General features: G+C 56.2%; 6 protein-coding genes and 1 non-coding gene across 7 annotated transcripts; 5 read left to right on the top strand and 2 right to left on the bottom strand.

Moving 5' to 3' along the window:
- Positions 1–692: 692 nt before the first annotated feature.
- TRAVEDRAFT_23255 (uncharacterized protein) lies at positions 693–2,777 on the top strand (the record flags this gene model as incomplete). The annotated part of the gene is made up of 3 exons (XM_008044357.1): positions 693–1,820; positions 1,873–2,578; positions 2,713–2,777. The coding sequence occupies 3 exons, from the start codon at positions 693–695 to the stop codon at positions 2,775–2,777; spliced, it is 1,899 nt and encodes a 632-aa protein (XP_008042548.1).
- Positions 2,778–3,159: 382 nt separating this feature from the next.
- TRAVEDRAFT_31209 (uncharacterized protein) lies at positions 3,160–3,837 on the bottom strand. The gene is made up of 3 exons (XM_008044427.1): positions 3,696–3,837; positions 3,521–3,576; positions 3,160–3,463 (listed from the first exon to the last, which is right to left on the bottom strand). The coding sequence occupies exons 1-3, from the start codon at positions 3,826–3,828 to the stop codon at positions 3,389–3,391; spliced, it is 264 nt and encodes an 87-aa protein (XP_008042618.1). The 5' UTR covers positions 3,829–3,837; the 3' UTR covers positions 3,160–3,388.
- A 116-nt stretch (positions 3,838–3,953) lies between these two features.
- Positions 3,954–4,048, top strand: TRAVEDRAFT_t192. Its single transcript has one exon. It is a non-coding gene; the product is annotated as a tRNA-Leu (tRNA).
- Positions 4,049–5,230: 1,182 nt separating this feature from the next.
- On the top strand, positions 5,231–6,064 carry TRAVEDRAFT_23254 (uncharacterized protein; the record flags this gene model as incomplete). Its single annotated transcript, XM_008044356.1, has 1 exon — positions 5,231–6,064. One exon carries the CDS (start codon positions 5,231–5,233, stop codon positions 6,062–6,064), a length of 834 nt encoding a protein of 277 aa, XP_008042547.1.
- Positions 6,065–6,367: 303 nt separating this feature from the next.
- On the bottom strand, positions 6,368–7,050 carry TRAVEDRAFT_23253 (uncharacterized protein; the record flags this gene model as incomplete). Its single annotated transcript, XM_008044355.1, has 2 exons — positions 6,368–6,961; positions 7,033–7,050. The coding sequence occupies 2 exons, from the start codon at positions 7,048–7,050 to the stop codon at positions 6,368–6,370; spliced, it is 612 nt and encodes a 203-aa protein (XP_008042546.1).
- Positions 7,051–7,905: 855 nt separating this feature from the next.
- Positions 7,906–8,313, top strand: TRAVEDRAFT_132453 (uncharacterized protein; the record flags this gene model as incomplete). Its single annotated transcript, XM_008044787.1, has 3 exons — positions 7,906–8,025; positions 8,085–8,137; positions 8,190–8,313. 3 exons carry the CDS (start codon positions 7,906–7,908, stop codon positions 8,311–8,313), a joined length of 297 nt encoding a protein of 98 aa, XP_008042978.1.
- Positions 8,314–11,262: 2,949 nt separating this feature from the next.
- On the top strand, positions 11,263–13,962 carry TRAVEDRAFT_51749 (uncharacterized protein; the record flags this gene model as incomplete). The annotated part of the gene is made up of 4 exons (XM_008044545.1): positions 11,263–11,526; positions 11,579–12,674; positions 12,728–12,897; positions 12,949–13,962. The coding sequence occupies 4 exons, from the start codon at positions 11,263–11,265 to the stop codon at positions 13,960–13,962; spliced, it is 2,544 nt and encodes an 847-aa protein (XP_008042736.1).
- Between the last annotated feature and the right edge of the window lie 913 nt (positions 13,963–14,875).

Here is a 14,875-nt window from a genome sequence, read left to right as displayed (position 1 = left end):
GGAAGAGGAACGTCAGAGGGTAAGCCCCCTTCGAATTTCCTCGCCGCCGCCGGGTGGCTGTGTAACGTCGAACGCTTTCGCGCAGGCGCGCGATGCGAGCAGCGTCACTTCGAGCCTAATGCCAGTGCTGGATAATACTCATTTGAACACGGACGATGCCACCCAAGACTTCGTGGTATTGCGAAGACATGTGCAGAAATCTACGCTATGTAACGCATAAGGCAGATGTAACTGGCCAGTGAAGGCGCATAAGTATACAACTTCTTGCTTGTGTTGATGAGTACTAGTTCTCGGAGGATCCGTCGATTTCTGCAACCCGTAGAGCCTCACCAGCCTGCGATTTCCGCATATGATACCGTGTATCAAAGAATTACACGGATCGGAGCCTTTACAGCTCGTAGGGGTGGCTGCCTATGCAGCTGTTCGCGATCGGCGCCGCTGACACTGGCCTCCGGGTGTGGCCGAGGATGTGCTATGTTCGTTTTGCTGACCCTCTGCCAGTATCACGCCCGCCGAGGCCTACGCTCACCTCCTAGCCACTGGCATCACATCTTTCGCCCGTTCCACCATCTCGCCCGTCTACCACCCTTCTCTGCTGGACATCCTCGGAAGCGCAACGCGATCGTCCTCACTACGCAGCTACCGTGGCATCCTAGATCCTCGGCTGAGCTGGTACACTCTGGCAGTGTGCGATGACCATCTCCGACTTCAGGCTCAAAGGGCTACTATCCTTCGCTCTTGCGGCACACCACATTCTACACCTCACGCTCCCTACCATCACTGGCATTGAGATGCTCCTCCTCTGCGCCTATGTCCTCATCTGGGCCTCGAAACCCCACGTTCGCGCCTCGACTGCCGCGATCGCTCGCCACCTAGAACGCTACGCCCTGGCAACACTTCCTGCCAAAGTCGTCCACCGCTGCAACCGTCTCATAGACTGCTCATTCTATGTGCTTCTCTGGGTTATCATCTGGGGTCCCACTTCTGGGCTGCCTATGTTTTTGCGGTCGGCCTGGTGGTCTATTGGTACGGTCTTCACCGTCTGCTACGTCTCGGCAAGCCTTAGCGGATTCCTCTGGGTGCCTGCCTTGTGCTACGTCGGCCATCCCAGCTACAACATGCTGCAACGCGCCGCGAAGATAGGAACGATGGCTTTCCGCTGGACGGGCGGGAAGGTTCGCTCTCTGTTCAAGTCCTTTCAATCAGCTGCGGTATTCAGCTACACTTACGTTCAACAACATCGTCCTACACTGTCCGACGCGAAGATCTGGACCATTACTGCGATGACTCCTCTGCGGGCTTGTCTTCGCTGGGCTGCCGCCGTGATTACTATCCTCGACGCTGGCGGTCGTTCTACGATCGCCGCCATTCTCCGCGCTACTTCAACTGTCGTCCGTATCGGGGGCCGCGTGTGTAGCAAGATCCTCGAAGTAACTGCCCGGATGCATGCCGCGACTATGGACATGATTTCGCGGATGCACTCCACGGCCGTCCACGTCGCGTTGCAGATGTACACCAAAGCCGCCACCGATTGCAAGGCAGCTGCTTCCTGGGCCTCGTTGCAGACCACCGAGGCATGCTCGACGGCGCACCGCCTCTCGCACCGGCTTTTGCGCGCCTCAGTCAAGACGGCTGCGTTCTTCCGGAAGGAGCCTGGCACCGTCGAGTGCATCATCGCATCTACCTCGCAGATCCTCGAGGGTCTAGGGATGGCGTCGGACGTCCTTGCCCTGGTTCCGTTCGCCGTCCTGGGTGATGAGATTACGCTGAGGTCAGGTCCGACCCTCCACGTCGCGGACGCTGTCAAGGCCACAGTGGACGTAAGTGTGCGGCTGTACAGTCACGTTCAAACATTCTGACGCACCCGCGTAGATCGCACTCGTCGCGCCTTTCCAAGCCAGCAGCAACGACATTGAAGCTGACGGACATTGCGAGGCAGCCGCCCTCGAGCATATCGAAAACGAGGATACAGCCGCAAACATGCGCGACGCCGCCCAGCCCGCCAGCAAGGATACGCTCTCCGCTCAGCAGCCTTTCGACGACGATATCGACGATGATCTAGATGCGCTCATCCGCAGCCTCGCGACCCTCGTTCTTTCGGACCCAGAGGAGCAGCCCACTACTTGGTCCCTGGGTCCATGTGTCTCGCTTCGGATCCCCGCTTCGACCTCGGCGGAGTCCAACTGCTTCGACTTCGCATCCCCTCCCCGCCAGGCACCAACCTCGTTCGCGTACCCCATGGGGGTGGCCAAGGATCGCGCTTCTTCGTCAAATGACAGCTTCGACACCACGCTCTGCGGCGACTCCTGTTCCTCCCTCGGTCGCATCCTCGACTCCAAACTTCATGAGCAGGCTTCAAGCAACTCGACGCTCGCTATGACGGAGGAGGTTGCCCGAGGAGCTGCAACGCCGCAGAAGGCGCGCGAGCAGCCGAAATACCTAGGCGCGCATAAGCATCGACAGACGCAGCAGGATCTCGCGCGAGGGGCATGCAGGGCTGAGGAGGTACGCGTGGTGGTCGACACATCCGCGGCGAAGCAAATCGCCTGGAGGGCCCTGCTGACGTATGGGCGCAGGTGTGAGTGAGAAGGGGATGATCTGGTGGCTTGGGCCGCGATGGAGGGGAGCAGGATGCGGTGTGGCTGACCCAGGGGAGGACGAAGTAGACAAGGACTCGCGGGCGGAGGTCGTCGTATCCTTTCGGACCTCCAGATTCGTCATCGACGCTTCAGCAGTGGGTGTTGGGCTATCGCTGGTCGGGCCCCGCGCGCACATAGTTTTGGTCTAGACAGTTCTATACCCACATTATATTATTCATCATGACACCTAGAAGCGCGGAAAACGATTGGTTGCGTACCTCTTCACCGATACTGATCACGGCGCCAGGACGGCAAGGTGTATCTGCACGCGGTATTCATCCCTCGCGATAGAGGGGTACTCACTTCTGATCACTCGAAAACATAGGCTCAGCCGAGAGCAAGCAACTGCTTCGCTAAACATGATTGAGACCGTCTTCGTTAAAAACGATACGCGAGGAACTCACCTGGCAGAAGCCCGTATGCATGTGGTGTGTATGCGGCACGGCCGCGGTGATCTTGTGACGAAAGGAGATAGCGTACACCAAAGACATGGTCTGTGACGTTGCGAAAGAACCCCAGGGGAAAATCCGGTACGCCGGTGCATGTAATATAAGAGCCGTACTTTACAGGGAGCGCAGACGCGCCGTAGCAGAAGACATTCTGGTTCACGGCGAAGGATGAAAGCGGCACTAATCCTGTGCAGGTGCTTGAATGGCATGCATAGCCGTCTAGTGGGGGTGCTCGATGTAGAGCGTACCGGTATTCCACCTCCAAAGGCGCATAGCCGTGTCCGAAGGAGGACGAGGTTGTTATGCTCGGTTGGAGCGGTTCTTGAGTGCGGCGATAGCAGCCTCCGCGAGGGCCACCTCGTGTTTCTCATCCTCCTGCACGGCACCTTCAGCATCATACACGCCATCCATCCCTGCCTATATAGAACGCACGTCTTTAGGTACGACGGTGGGTACCGGGCCCAACGCCTCTTGCCTTGCCAAAGCCTGTACGAATGGCAACGCACGAGGTCATAAGCGGAGCCATGGCTCAAGATGCAAATCGCTAACCTCTGCAGAACGTGAACGATTGGAGGACGGTCCGAAAGTAGAGAAAGACGCTACGCACCTCTGCCAGCCTTTAGTGTCTCGCGGTGGACAACTCCCATCATGACAATTCCCCAGACGCTCACGCCGAGTAGTGACCAGACCAGACCGCGATGCAGGACGTCGCTGACAGCCAAACGTGTCCGAAGAGCCATAGCACTAAGCAGGTGGTAGAGGGAGCTTGAGTGGGAGACCTGAACGAGGCCGCCAAGGTCAAGAGGTTATTCCGCATGGGAAATACAAAACGGACGAGCTATGTTGGTACAGCATTTGAGCACAAGGCGAGATGGCCGAGCGGTCTAAGGCGCCAGACTAAGGAGTACCTGCTTCGGTATCTGGTCCGAAAGGGCGTGGGTTCGAATCCCACTCTCGTCAGAAGTGTTTTGTCACAGGCGAGATGCATGCCATCCACCTCAAAATCTGTTTTGATCCTGACAGGAATACGATCCCGACTGAGGTTGCTAATATACAGCTGGACTGGCCGGGTCTTGTTTATGCGTATGTTGATTTAGTTAACCGAACTCGTACGTAAGCGCGTCGGGCGGCGGCTGGGACGAAACTGAGACGATCCTCTCACCGTGACTGAGTCCTCCTCCTCCTCCTCCTCTTCATCTAGTACCAAGTAAGTTATCCTCCTCTCCACTCTGTGACACTTCTATACTCATACAACTTCTTGTTCTCAAACGCAATAGCTTACCATGGCACATAACGAAGAGGGATCCGATCTGTCCAGCCCAGGTCGGAACGCTACCGAACGCGTTCTAAACACGCCAGAGCTCCTCCGCGCCGTTTTCGACGTCCTAGAACCTGGGCTCAGGCCGTGCCCAGGCACCGACGCCGACAATGAGCAGTTCAGGCTTCATAGAGCCACGCTTGCCGCCTGCGCTCGCGTTTCGTTATTTGTCTCCCAACATGCTCTCGATGTGTTGTGGAGAGCCATCGACGAGATTGAATGGTTACTCAAAGTCCTTCCCACCGTTGATTATGTGCAAAGGCAAGGAATTCCGGTACGTTCAGCCGAATCTTGTTGAGCGACCTGACATGATGTTCAACTCCGTGTTTGGGTAGACATTAACCGGGGACATCTCAGCTTCCGCCTGGGCACATTTTCAGACGTTCGCCGTGCGCATACGCAGGTTGACTTTCCTCCAACGTAACGAAGACATGCCGACGTGGACCGAGCTCGTCCGAAAATGTCCAGGTCAACCGTTGCTGCCGAACCTTCGCTACCTTCATGCTATGTGGGTTGCTGATGAAATTGCTATATCACCAATACACAACCTACTTCCCCCCTGCCTTCATATCATACACATTGGCTTCTGTGGACGTGTGTCAAATGAAGCGGAACGGCTCCTCTTCGAAGCTCTTGTCAATGGTGCCCCGCAGTTGGAAACCCTGTCCTGGGGTACTTACTTTCCCTCGGATTTCCCTCCAACCTATCCAACCTACTTGCACGGGATCGGCCGGCACTTCCCCAAACTGGCAACACTCACCTGGACGACTCGGACTCCACAGAACCCTGTCGCCAATATAACACTTCTTCGTGCGATATCTGCCATGCCGTCGCTGCGCACTCTGCGCTTGGACATCAATTTCCCAGAACCAGAGAACTTGACTTTTCCCCCATCCGCATTCGAGAGCCTACACACACTCCATCTGACTGGCCATTCGTTCCGCGATGTGGTCGAATTCGTTCATTCTCTGAGACCTCCAGCACTCAAGGCCCTCTTCCTCGCCGGCAAACATGGCCCCCTCACGCTCCCAACCCTCCATGGCGGAATGTCACGGCTTTCTGCAAATCTGCCCTCCACCCTAACGCACTTCTCCCTGTTTGCATGTTATCGTTCTGAGCCCCCTCCCCAGTCCATCGAGAAGACCACTGGAATCTGCGATATTCTCGCCCCGTTGCTCCGTTTCAACGACTTGGAACACGTCGTCCTCGATCCCGAGATGTCTTCAGTCTTGCAGCCCACGGACGACGACCTCGCGAGCGCGGGTGCCGCCTGGCCGCGCCTCCAGTCTCTGAACCTCTTCACCCATAATCACCCCGCGGACACCACCGGCCCCGAAATCGCAGCGAACATCCACATCACCGTACAGGGCGTGGTCACTCTGGCGCAGCGCTGTCCCCAACTCTCCGCACTGTCCATCCCCGCCTTCGGCGTCTTCTCCCCGCGGATCCCACACGGTTCTGTTGTGCAGATGACCCCGTTCGTCAAGCACCCGTTGCGCTACTTCAGAATCGGTATGCTCAACCCTGGAGAGAAGTTGCCGTCTCAGCTTGCGGCAGTGTTGCGGCGGATGTTTCCCCTGTTCGCGAATCCGGCAGCGCGATACGTGCATGGCCAAGAGCCGCGGCCGCGGAGGTTTGTCATGACCGTGCCGGAGTGAACTTGGGTGTGCGCGGGACGGGGGGCACATTGTTTCAACGAAGTGAGTGATCATATTGTTGACGCTTCTGAGACAACGCGTAATGATGAAATAATTGGTAGAGATGAAAAGACTGTGTAATGTACAAGGTACAGTAACGGCACGTACGCACGCTTCTCATGCAATATAACGATACAGTATCCAAATAATCTAAGGCTACACCACAAAGACACAACATACCGCAAGCCCATTTCCCCGCCAGTCACGCCACTCCCCGCATAGCGTCCCAGCCGCATGCGCACTTCCCACCTACCATACACGCGTTCACCGGTTAGCGAGCGGGGAGCCAGCGACTGCCCGTCGCGTCGACATGCCGCCGAGCCCCGACCGGTTGTCGGTGTAGGCCTTCCTGGACGGCGTGACATACGCGTCGCCGCCGCGCTCGCCCTGGCGCGCCTCCGCCGCGGTTTCGCGGCACTTCTGCAGGAGCGCGCGGAAGTCGCGCTTCGGCGACTGCCCAGGGGTACCCGACAGGTACGCGTTCAAGATCGACGCATAGTCCTGCTCCCGATCGTGAGTGGCACGTCTTCCTCTAGCCACAGCGGCTCGGGAGAAGAACAGAAAAGGGGGACGTACGGAGGGGTGGTACGCGCTCGACTTGGTCTTGAGCGAGCTCTTGCTCGCGCTCGAGCGCTGCTTGCGGAGGCGCGCGAGCTTCGGGCGGTATGCGCGGTAGCGGTATTTGATCGTCTGCGTCGGCGAGGGCGGGAGCATGAACGCACTCTCGGACGAGAGCTCGCCGTAGCCGGTGAGCGTGTACGCGTCGTCGCCGAAGCTCGAGCCGGTCGGCGAGGGCAGCGGGGAGCCGATCGCGCCCGCTTTGTCGTAGAAGGCGGCGGTGGGGAGGAAACGGCGGGGCTGTGGGTGGCGCGTGTTCAGCGACCTCGCGTTGAGGGGACATGCCGATGAGTGTGGAGGGCCATACGTACCTTGCGGTGGGGAGGCATGGTAATGTGATTGAATGTAAGTGAAAAGAATGTGATGATGCGGACCGGGATAGGGTGTGTGAGTGTTGGTGCGAGCTTATATAGGGCAGCTGAGCAGAATATATAGCTTTGACCAGGTGGCTAAAGACCGAATGTGGGCACGTGGACTGTGAAGTCATTGCACCGATGCCGGCTTGACAATGGCCATTCCATGAGTCTCCTTTCCGGTGAACACTGCGACATGTGTATACCTGCCCGTGTACACGCGGCAGGACTTCACGCAACTCAGTCACATTTCACGATACCTGTAGCGAGTGTCCACACACAAAGACGCGGTCGGAAAGGGGGATTCAATCGCGAATTAGACGGAATTCGCCTGCGTTCCCTTCAAGTATAGGCTGATGAACGTTGGAATTCTATTGCGATGAGACTGCGAAACTTTGTGCAAAAATGCTCGCGCCGTGGAGTTACCATATGCACCCGAGACAGAGACACTGACTCACCAAATAGCATTCCATCGTGACGAGTATGCATACACAAATATGTATGTTCTGCAGAATGCGAGGGGGTATTATATCCGCAATGCTTGCAGCGGCTGTGGACGGATACTAAAGACGGTAGAGTGTTAGTGCGGTCGACTCAAGCGGAGAGAAAGACATACTAACTCACCTGTTATGTGCAATGAAGACTTCTTTCCAAGTAAAACTCCTGGATATGCCTGACCGTTGGGTTGCCTCAGTAGAACCGCATATACTCATTCTCGGCCGGTATAGGAGTCCTAAAATGACGTCATCACATCCTATCAAAGCAGATTATCAGCATGCGCCAAACTCGCAAACGCCTTCTTACTACCCGCCTATGCGCATACCGCTCAAGATGACTTACCAAACTGTCGACTTCCTCGTAAAGGGCAAAGTACAAGGTGTCTACTTCCGCGTCTTCACGCGAGACGCCGCCCAACGGCTGGGCGTGGTAGGCTGGGTGAAAAACGACCCGGTATGTGTGTGTTCGCGCAAGTTCAGTTATAGTTGTACTCACCGAGTTACGGCTCGCAGTGCGGAGACGTCGTTGGAACGGCACAAGGCGAAGAAAGCGCGTTAGCCAAGTTGTACGTTTGCACTTTGGCGGTTGATCTCTATCTTGCTAAGATCGCTCTCCAGCAAGGAAGCGTTGCATGAGGGGCCAGCCCAGGCCGAGGTCGCCAGCGTCGAGTTCACCAACGAGGCACCGCTCGAAAGGTTGCAGTTCCAGGGGTTCGAAAAGGTTCGCAACCAAGCGCGATAGCCGACTCGGACAAAGTCAGGACGGCGACGATATGGAGAAGTTTGGTCCACTGTGTTCCGTTACGATTCGATTTGCTCCTGTAGATTTCGCGAGACATGACTCTCTGAATAAAGAGTCCACAGCTGGTAGATTGCATGGAAGACGTCCGGGGCTTATGAAGACGAGAGGGGGGTGTCTTTGGAGTCTCAAATGCGCACTCCCCAAGTCTCCGGCAAAAGCGTTCAAAATCGAGAAAGCCGGATCCTTCCTCATTCGGCTAGATACAGGGAACCAATCAGAGCCCCCCGATATTTCTATCTAAGTACAGAGATTATGGGCGCCAAATCCTCTTGCCGAAAGCCGAGCTGCTTAATGCTGAACATGAGCCCTCTCTCCGTCTCACCCTTCCTATCTCGCTATCGTCTGCGATTGCACGGCGCACGACGCGACCAAGACGAGTCACGACGCGGATAGCAGCACATTAAAACCTTCGCAGGTGCCGTACAACACGCGCACGCTCTCTGGGTACGGCTCTGCGACCTCGAGCCTTCGCAGCATGTACACAAGTCTCCCCGGAAGTAGCGCCATGACCCCGCGAATGCCCGGCATACACTCAGGACAGGACGGCGAGCGGGATCCATTGCTCGACGCGCGTGTGAGGGATGTAGGCGAGGTGGAAGCGGGCGGGACGCGGACCCCGGAAGTTGAGCGTTCTCGCGCTTTGCTTGGAGCAAGACTTTGTGGCGGAACTTCTGAACGTGCATTATATGGACGGTCTTCACGAGGGTGCCTTGGTGGCGAGACCTGTTTCCGTGTACTCGGTGGGCAAACATGCAAGTCAACTCTGCAGACCAACGTGCGCCGGGAATGTATGATGTTCGCTAGTCGGAGCATCAGTCTACGACATCATACACTTGCTTCGCATGTCCTCCTACTCATAGTCATGCACGCAGATCCCGCCGAGAATATAAGACGGGCTCCCTACTGGTCGCACGACTCTATGGGCTTTAAGTATCGACGCACTTGCTTCCGGGTCCGGGGTGGAATGTCGGAGGTACCGGAGCCATCCTTGGGCGTTTTCGCGCGGGATGAGATCTGTGAAACGGACTTGATATGAGCCATGGGCACACAGAAACAGAGCTCGTTATTGATGAACGTAACGGGTATCTCTGTAGCCGCGGCTATCTACGTCGATGGATTCTGCTGAGCGCGCGGAAGACCTGGTTAGGCATGCGACTCGTTCGGATGCATTCTGTTGGGAGTATGACCATCGGAAGTGCAGGGCAGGAGTACCGTAAAAGAGGAGTATATCGCATATTCGTTGGATGATCGGGGGGCGATGGTAGGCTCGTAAACCAGCCTCACGTTCGGAGACGGAAGACAGTCGTTCCTCCCGAAGGGAGGCTGGAACCTCTTGTGAGGGGGGGTGGTGGTGACCCCCGTGGGAACGACACGCCAAAAAGCGTCTCAAGGCCTCTCCTCACGAGCTCTCCTCGCGCGTAGATTTACGCAGCGAATATTCTTGACAAAAAATGGGCAGGCTCGCAGCACGGACGGTTCCTGATAGAATATTTTTCTGTCATGATATTCTGCACATAGCCTGCAATGCAGCTCTCGACGACGCAGGGCTTCAGCCACCCGTTCAATGTCCGCTGACATCCACTGACATCTCTCACTAGGGGATTGCAACTCAGCCGTTCCCACGGGGGTCACCACCACCCCCCCTCACAAGAGGTTCTAGCCTAGGCGATGGAGAAGTAGAACAGAACCGCACCGATTTTGTTGAGCACGAAGACCAGCTTCTTGCCTTCACTTTCCCTCCGGCGGACTCTATCCTCCTGCAGCCCTCTGGATTGCGCGCATCGCGCACCAGGATGACGATATCGCTCTCATCGATCACTTTGTGCAAGGCACGAATATAGTGGCGGCGGAGCTGCTCCTTTCAAGTCTTCGGTGCGCTACGTGAAGACGAGGGGTCCGCAGAGAAGCCCTCGTCATCCACGGCCGCAAAAGTTTCTGCGAGCACGGCGAGGGAGGAGAGTATGGGTTCCGACGCCATCTGCGCGTTTGGGTCTCGGTGGGGAGGCTGCGGCGAACTGTAGTCGACCACCTCGCCTCACTTCTATGTGCGATGAAGTACAAACGGGTTGTAAATGTTTCTCAGCATTTCGAACCTTGAAGCTGGGTAGACGAGGCACGCCATGGTCCTTCGTGAGATCTAGGAGGCATGGGGGGTTTGCAGGAGCCTTGCCACACGCGTCAACGTATTGGATTATGTGGGAACTTCGAGTTTGGGGCTCTATACGATAACGTGAGTATGCTACAGCATGTAATCGCGCACTGCACGTAGTTTTTACCCATCTTGAGAGGTGTATTGGGAGGCGAAGGGCAAAAATAAGACGTATTCATCGGGGGCATCTTTGTCCGTATTCAAACAAATGTTGTTCAGCATTCTTGAAGATGCTTCCGAGTCGCGATGGCACCGCGCGCCTGCGCGAAAGCGTTCGACGTTACACAGCCACCCGGCGGCGAGGAAGTTCGAAGGGGGCTCACCGTCTGACGTTCCCCTTCTAGGCAAATACAAATCACAAAAAATACTGGGACTATGCTGGAGTACATGTTATACAGGCGACCTCCAGGATTGAGTGAGGGTGAGCACATTTGGGCCACGTCTCGACGAAGGGCATAAGCGCTCAATTGATTAGACGCTAGCACCGCGCGAAGGCGCAGAACGATTTGGGCGTCTCCAAACTTGAACTCGTTCTCCTTAGCCACCACTAGCGCCAGAACGCGAGCCACCGCTCTCGTCTCCCATTGTCCGTACAATTAACCTGCCCAATACAGGGTCTCGCGTGGCCCATAGCTGGCTAAAGCGCGCTCATATATCAAGCTGCTCCTCGCGCATCTCACCGTAAGCTCTCCTTTGCGCTTACTACCTTGACCTCGCACTCACCGATTCACTCGCTCACGATGGATAAACCCTCCGTTAAACACACTCCAGTCAAGCCTTCTCGCATAGAGAGCGGCATATACAGTGCGGCCGCAGCCAACCTCGACATCAAGCGTCGCGAGCTCCGATTCAGCATGCACGGCAAATACATCGTCATCCCGACCTCACAGTTCCTGAAGAGCTACATGCCTGCCGTCCGCCAACAGCGGCGTGGTCGTTTCACCAACATCCTTCAAAAAATTCCTGTTACCTCTGGCCAGGAGGTCAAGACGTATCAACCATTGGTGAGCGCTGCAGTGCATTCTTAGCTGACTCGGTGACTTAGCCACACTGCAGATCGACGCCCTCAACAAAGCTAACCTCTGCCCCGGATTCACATTTGCCATGACGCACTCGCGAGGCGACCCGTCTGAGAAGTCGAACGAGGCCGTAGACGTCGGCATGTATCCTTCTCTCCACACTCCTCAGGCTTCGACAGGCCGTAATGGCAAGGTCCAGTCTCCGCAAAACAACTGGTCGTTCGTGGAGATCTGTATCGAGTGCAAGACGGAGCCGGAGAATCTCGACCCATTCGATGAAGACGAAGACGACAAGGAGCCGACCTCGAAGGACCGCAAGGGCGTCCTCGGCCAAATTCTTTCGTACGCCGAGTTCGTCTTGATTAGGCAACAACGCACGTGCGTCTTCATGATCCTTCTCCTCGGCGACTTGTGCCGCCTCGTACGCTTCGACCGGTCGGGGGCCATCGCCTCGCAGAAGTTCAACTACAAGACCAACGGCGGGGATCTCATCGAGTTCTTGTGGCGCTATGCTCGATGCGATGCAGCTACTCGCGGCCATGACCCTTCCGCTGAGCGTATCAGTCCCGACTCAGAGCTCGGTAAAGAGATGCAGGACCGTGCGGCGAAGAAGCAGCCGGGCCGGGTCGAGGACTACATCCGCGAAATGTTCGAAGAGTCTTTGAACAAAAGCTGGTCGTGGTGGAAGCTTCGGGTGGACAGCGAGAAGGGTCCGCGCCACTTCCTCGTCGGAGAGCCCAACTTCAAAGCAACTGGTGTCGCTGGACGCGGGACGCGCGGCTACGTCGCGCTCGACGCGGACAACATCAACGGGCCGTTCTACTACCTCAAGGACGCTTGGCGAGTCGTGAGCCGCCAGGTCGACAAGGAAGGGAAGACCTTGCAATACCTCAACAATAAGCGTGTCCATTACATCCCCACTCTCGAGTGCCACGGGGACATTACGACGCCGACAGCACAATTTACCAAGACACCGAAGCTTTGGGAGGACTTGCACAAGGACAAGAAAGGCGCTGTTTCTCCGTTCAAGAAACACAAACACTATCGCATCGTGGTCAAGGAGGTTGGCCAACCGATGTCCAATTTCACTAACGGTCGTTTATTGATATACGCATTGTGGTGCTGTGTACACGGTACGTGCTCCGATCTCGAAAGTGCGTGAACCAGACCTGATACACTGCTATAGCGCACTGGCGAGCCTACGAGGCTGGTATCATTCATCGCGATATCAGCGCCGGGAATGTTTTGCGCTACTATGACCAGGATTCGAAGCAATGGGTCGGTCTTCTCAACGACTGGGAGTTGGCTAAGAATACCAAGTCCAAAAAGCCCGGGGGACGACAGCTCGACCGAACGGTGAGTAGCCATTAATCGTCTTATGCTGCAGTCGGGCTCATGATCACACAGGGCACCTGGCAGTTTATGTCCGCTAGCTCACTCCAGGCGCCGTCAAAAGAAATCGTTGTCGAAGATGAACTCGAATCCTTCTTCCACGTCCTACTCTTCTTCGCTATCCGCTTCCTTCATCACAACTGTAATGAGGTGGCCAACTTCATGCACGCCTACTTCGACGACTACAGCATGCTCAACACCGGCCGCTACGGTTGCGGATCGTTCAAGATGCTGTGTATGACGGACGGGTGCATTTCCCTGGATATTGAAGACGACGGCACGGTTAAAACCTTGCTCGAATTCTCTTGGCCACCTCCTGCGAAACCTGCCGCCGATGCTGCCTCTTCTACGTCCACGGACTCTCTTCCCGACACCGTTGCGCCCACCTCCGCGAAGTCTCCGTCCGACGCTGTTGCACCCGTCTCCGAGAAGCCTCTCCCCGACGCCGTCGAACGCGTCTACCCATTAAACCATATCATCAAGACCATCTTGGGGTGGATACAAGCGCACTACTCCCTGATGGCCCGCCCGAACCCTGATGCACACAAGGTGGCGACCGCTCCTCCGGACGATCCCAATATCGATAGGCACGAACTGGCCTTTGCGGGCGGAATCCAGCAAGATGAGGACGAAGCCGACCTTGACAGCCGGCCGCCCTCACCGTCGACACTCGAAGCACGAAAAGTGCTTGCCCAGAAGCTTCACACCCATCATGCCCTACTGCGCTTGTTCGAAGTCGCCCTCACAGGCGACCCCAAGAAGCATATCGAGATGCCGACGTGGCCGTTGGCAGATAAGACGGAGGACCAGCTCCCGAAGGAGGGCTACAAGCACGGCGCCGACGTCAAGGCGAACACCACCGAACTCCTTAAGCAGGAAGCACAACGCCCCGCTGGCGTCTCCGGCGCAGGTCCGTCTCGGAAGCGTGGGTCCGACCAAGTCGAGCAGCCCGCGGCGCAGGAGTCACCGAAGCGTTCGAAGTCGGCGACACGCAAGTCTACTCGTATTCGGAAGCCGCGCCGCACCTGAGCTCGTCGTCGCAAGGGTATGTTCGCCCTCGCCCTCGCCAATGTGTCCCCTCGGCGTTGCCTTGTGTTGCGCCCTAGTCGGATTCAATATGATCACGCCCTCGGTCCCTGCCGGAGCCCACGGTCTTCGTCCGCTTGCACAAGTTGCGTCTCAGGACCAGGACCTTCACCACACCCCTCCCCTCTTCCCCGCTTTTGCTCATACTCCGCACCGAGGTGCAGTATACCCCACACTTCACCAATCCGGCGACCCGTCCAGGAGTTTAGAGCGCAGTGTAGGGTATGGTCGTCCGCCGCCCAAGTGCCTCGCTACGAGACTTCGAAAGCCTCCGTCTATGACCTCCTCGCATTTAATGGTTTCTGACAGCTTTCTTTCCTATCGCATATCTCTTAGGACTAGATATTATCTCTCTCATCTGATACACATTGGACCTCGTGGACATCTCCATCTATGTCTCTCGTATACCGCATACTCGCACATACCCTCGCAATGATATATCGCCTGCTGCATTCATATCTGATCTTTCCTAAATCACGCGCCTTCACAATATTTCGAAAGCCGTACTGTAAACCTCAGACCGTCTACCATCTCGCAAGCTAGCCTCTAGATCAGTAAATGAGGGCGGTAACGTGGAGATGCAAGCCTTGAAGTGCTGTATGCCGGGTTTGGGGGCGATTCGAATTGTTCTTGTAGGGTATTCGGAATACTCTGTACAACGAGGTGGTCCAGGTAGATTGCTAGCGATGATATGTCTGATGCTTAAGAGAGTTGTGCCTGAGGTACAGGTGAATAGTATCAGGAAAAGACGTTCCCCCGTCAAAAGCGTTGAGTATCTGCAGAACCGGATTATTCCTCATCTGGTTAGATATGGGGAACCAATCAGAACGCCCCGATATTTCCATCTAAGTGCAGA

The sequence above is a fragment of the Trametes versicolor genome, assembly GCF_000271585.1.
Source record: "Trametes versicolor FP-101664 SS1 unplaced genomic scaffold TRAVEscaffold_11, whole genome shotgun sequence".
Taxonomy (NCBI): Eukaryota; Fungi; Basidiomycota; class Agaricomycetes; order Polyporales; family Polyporaceae; genus Trametes; species Trametes versicolor.
Note: the sequence above shows the minus strand (reverse complement) of the source record. Positions and strands in the feature narration are given on the sequence as shown.

What these genes read in the sequence shown, in the direction of transcription:
- TRAVEDRAFT_31209 (XM_008044427.1), bottom strand. Translation starts at nt 3,828, where the DNA reads ATGGCTCTTCGGACACGTTTGGCTGTCAGCGACGTCCTGCATCGCGGT. An exon ending in GACACTAAAGGCTGGCAGAG is followed by an intron (nt 3,577 to 3,695) that starts GTGCGTAGCGTC and finishes TGCCATTCGTAC; the next exon opens with AGGCTTTGGCAAGGCAAGAG. An exon ending in CCACCGTCGTACCTAAAGAC is followed by an intron (nt 3,464 to 3,520) that starts GTGCGTTCTATA and finishes GGTGCCGTGCAG; the next exon opens with GAGGATGAGAAACACGAGGT.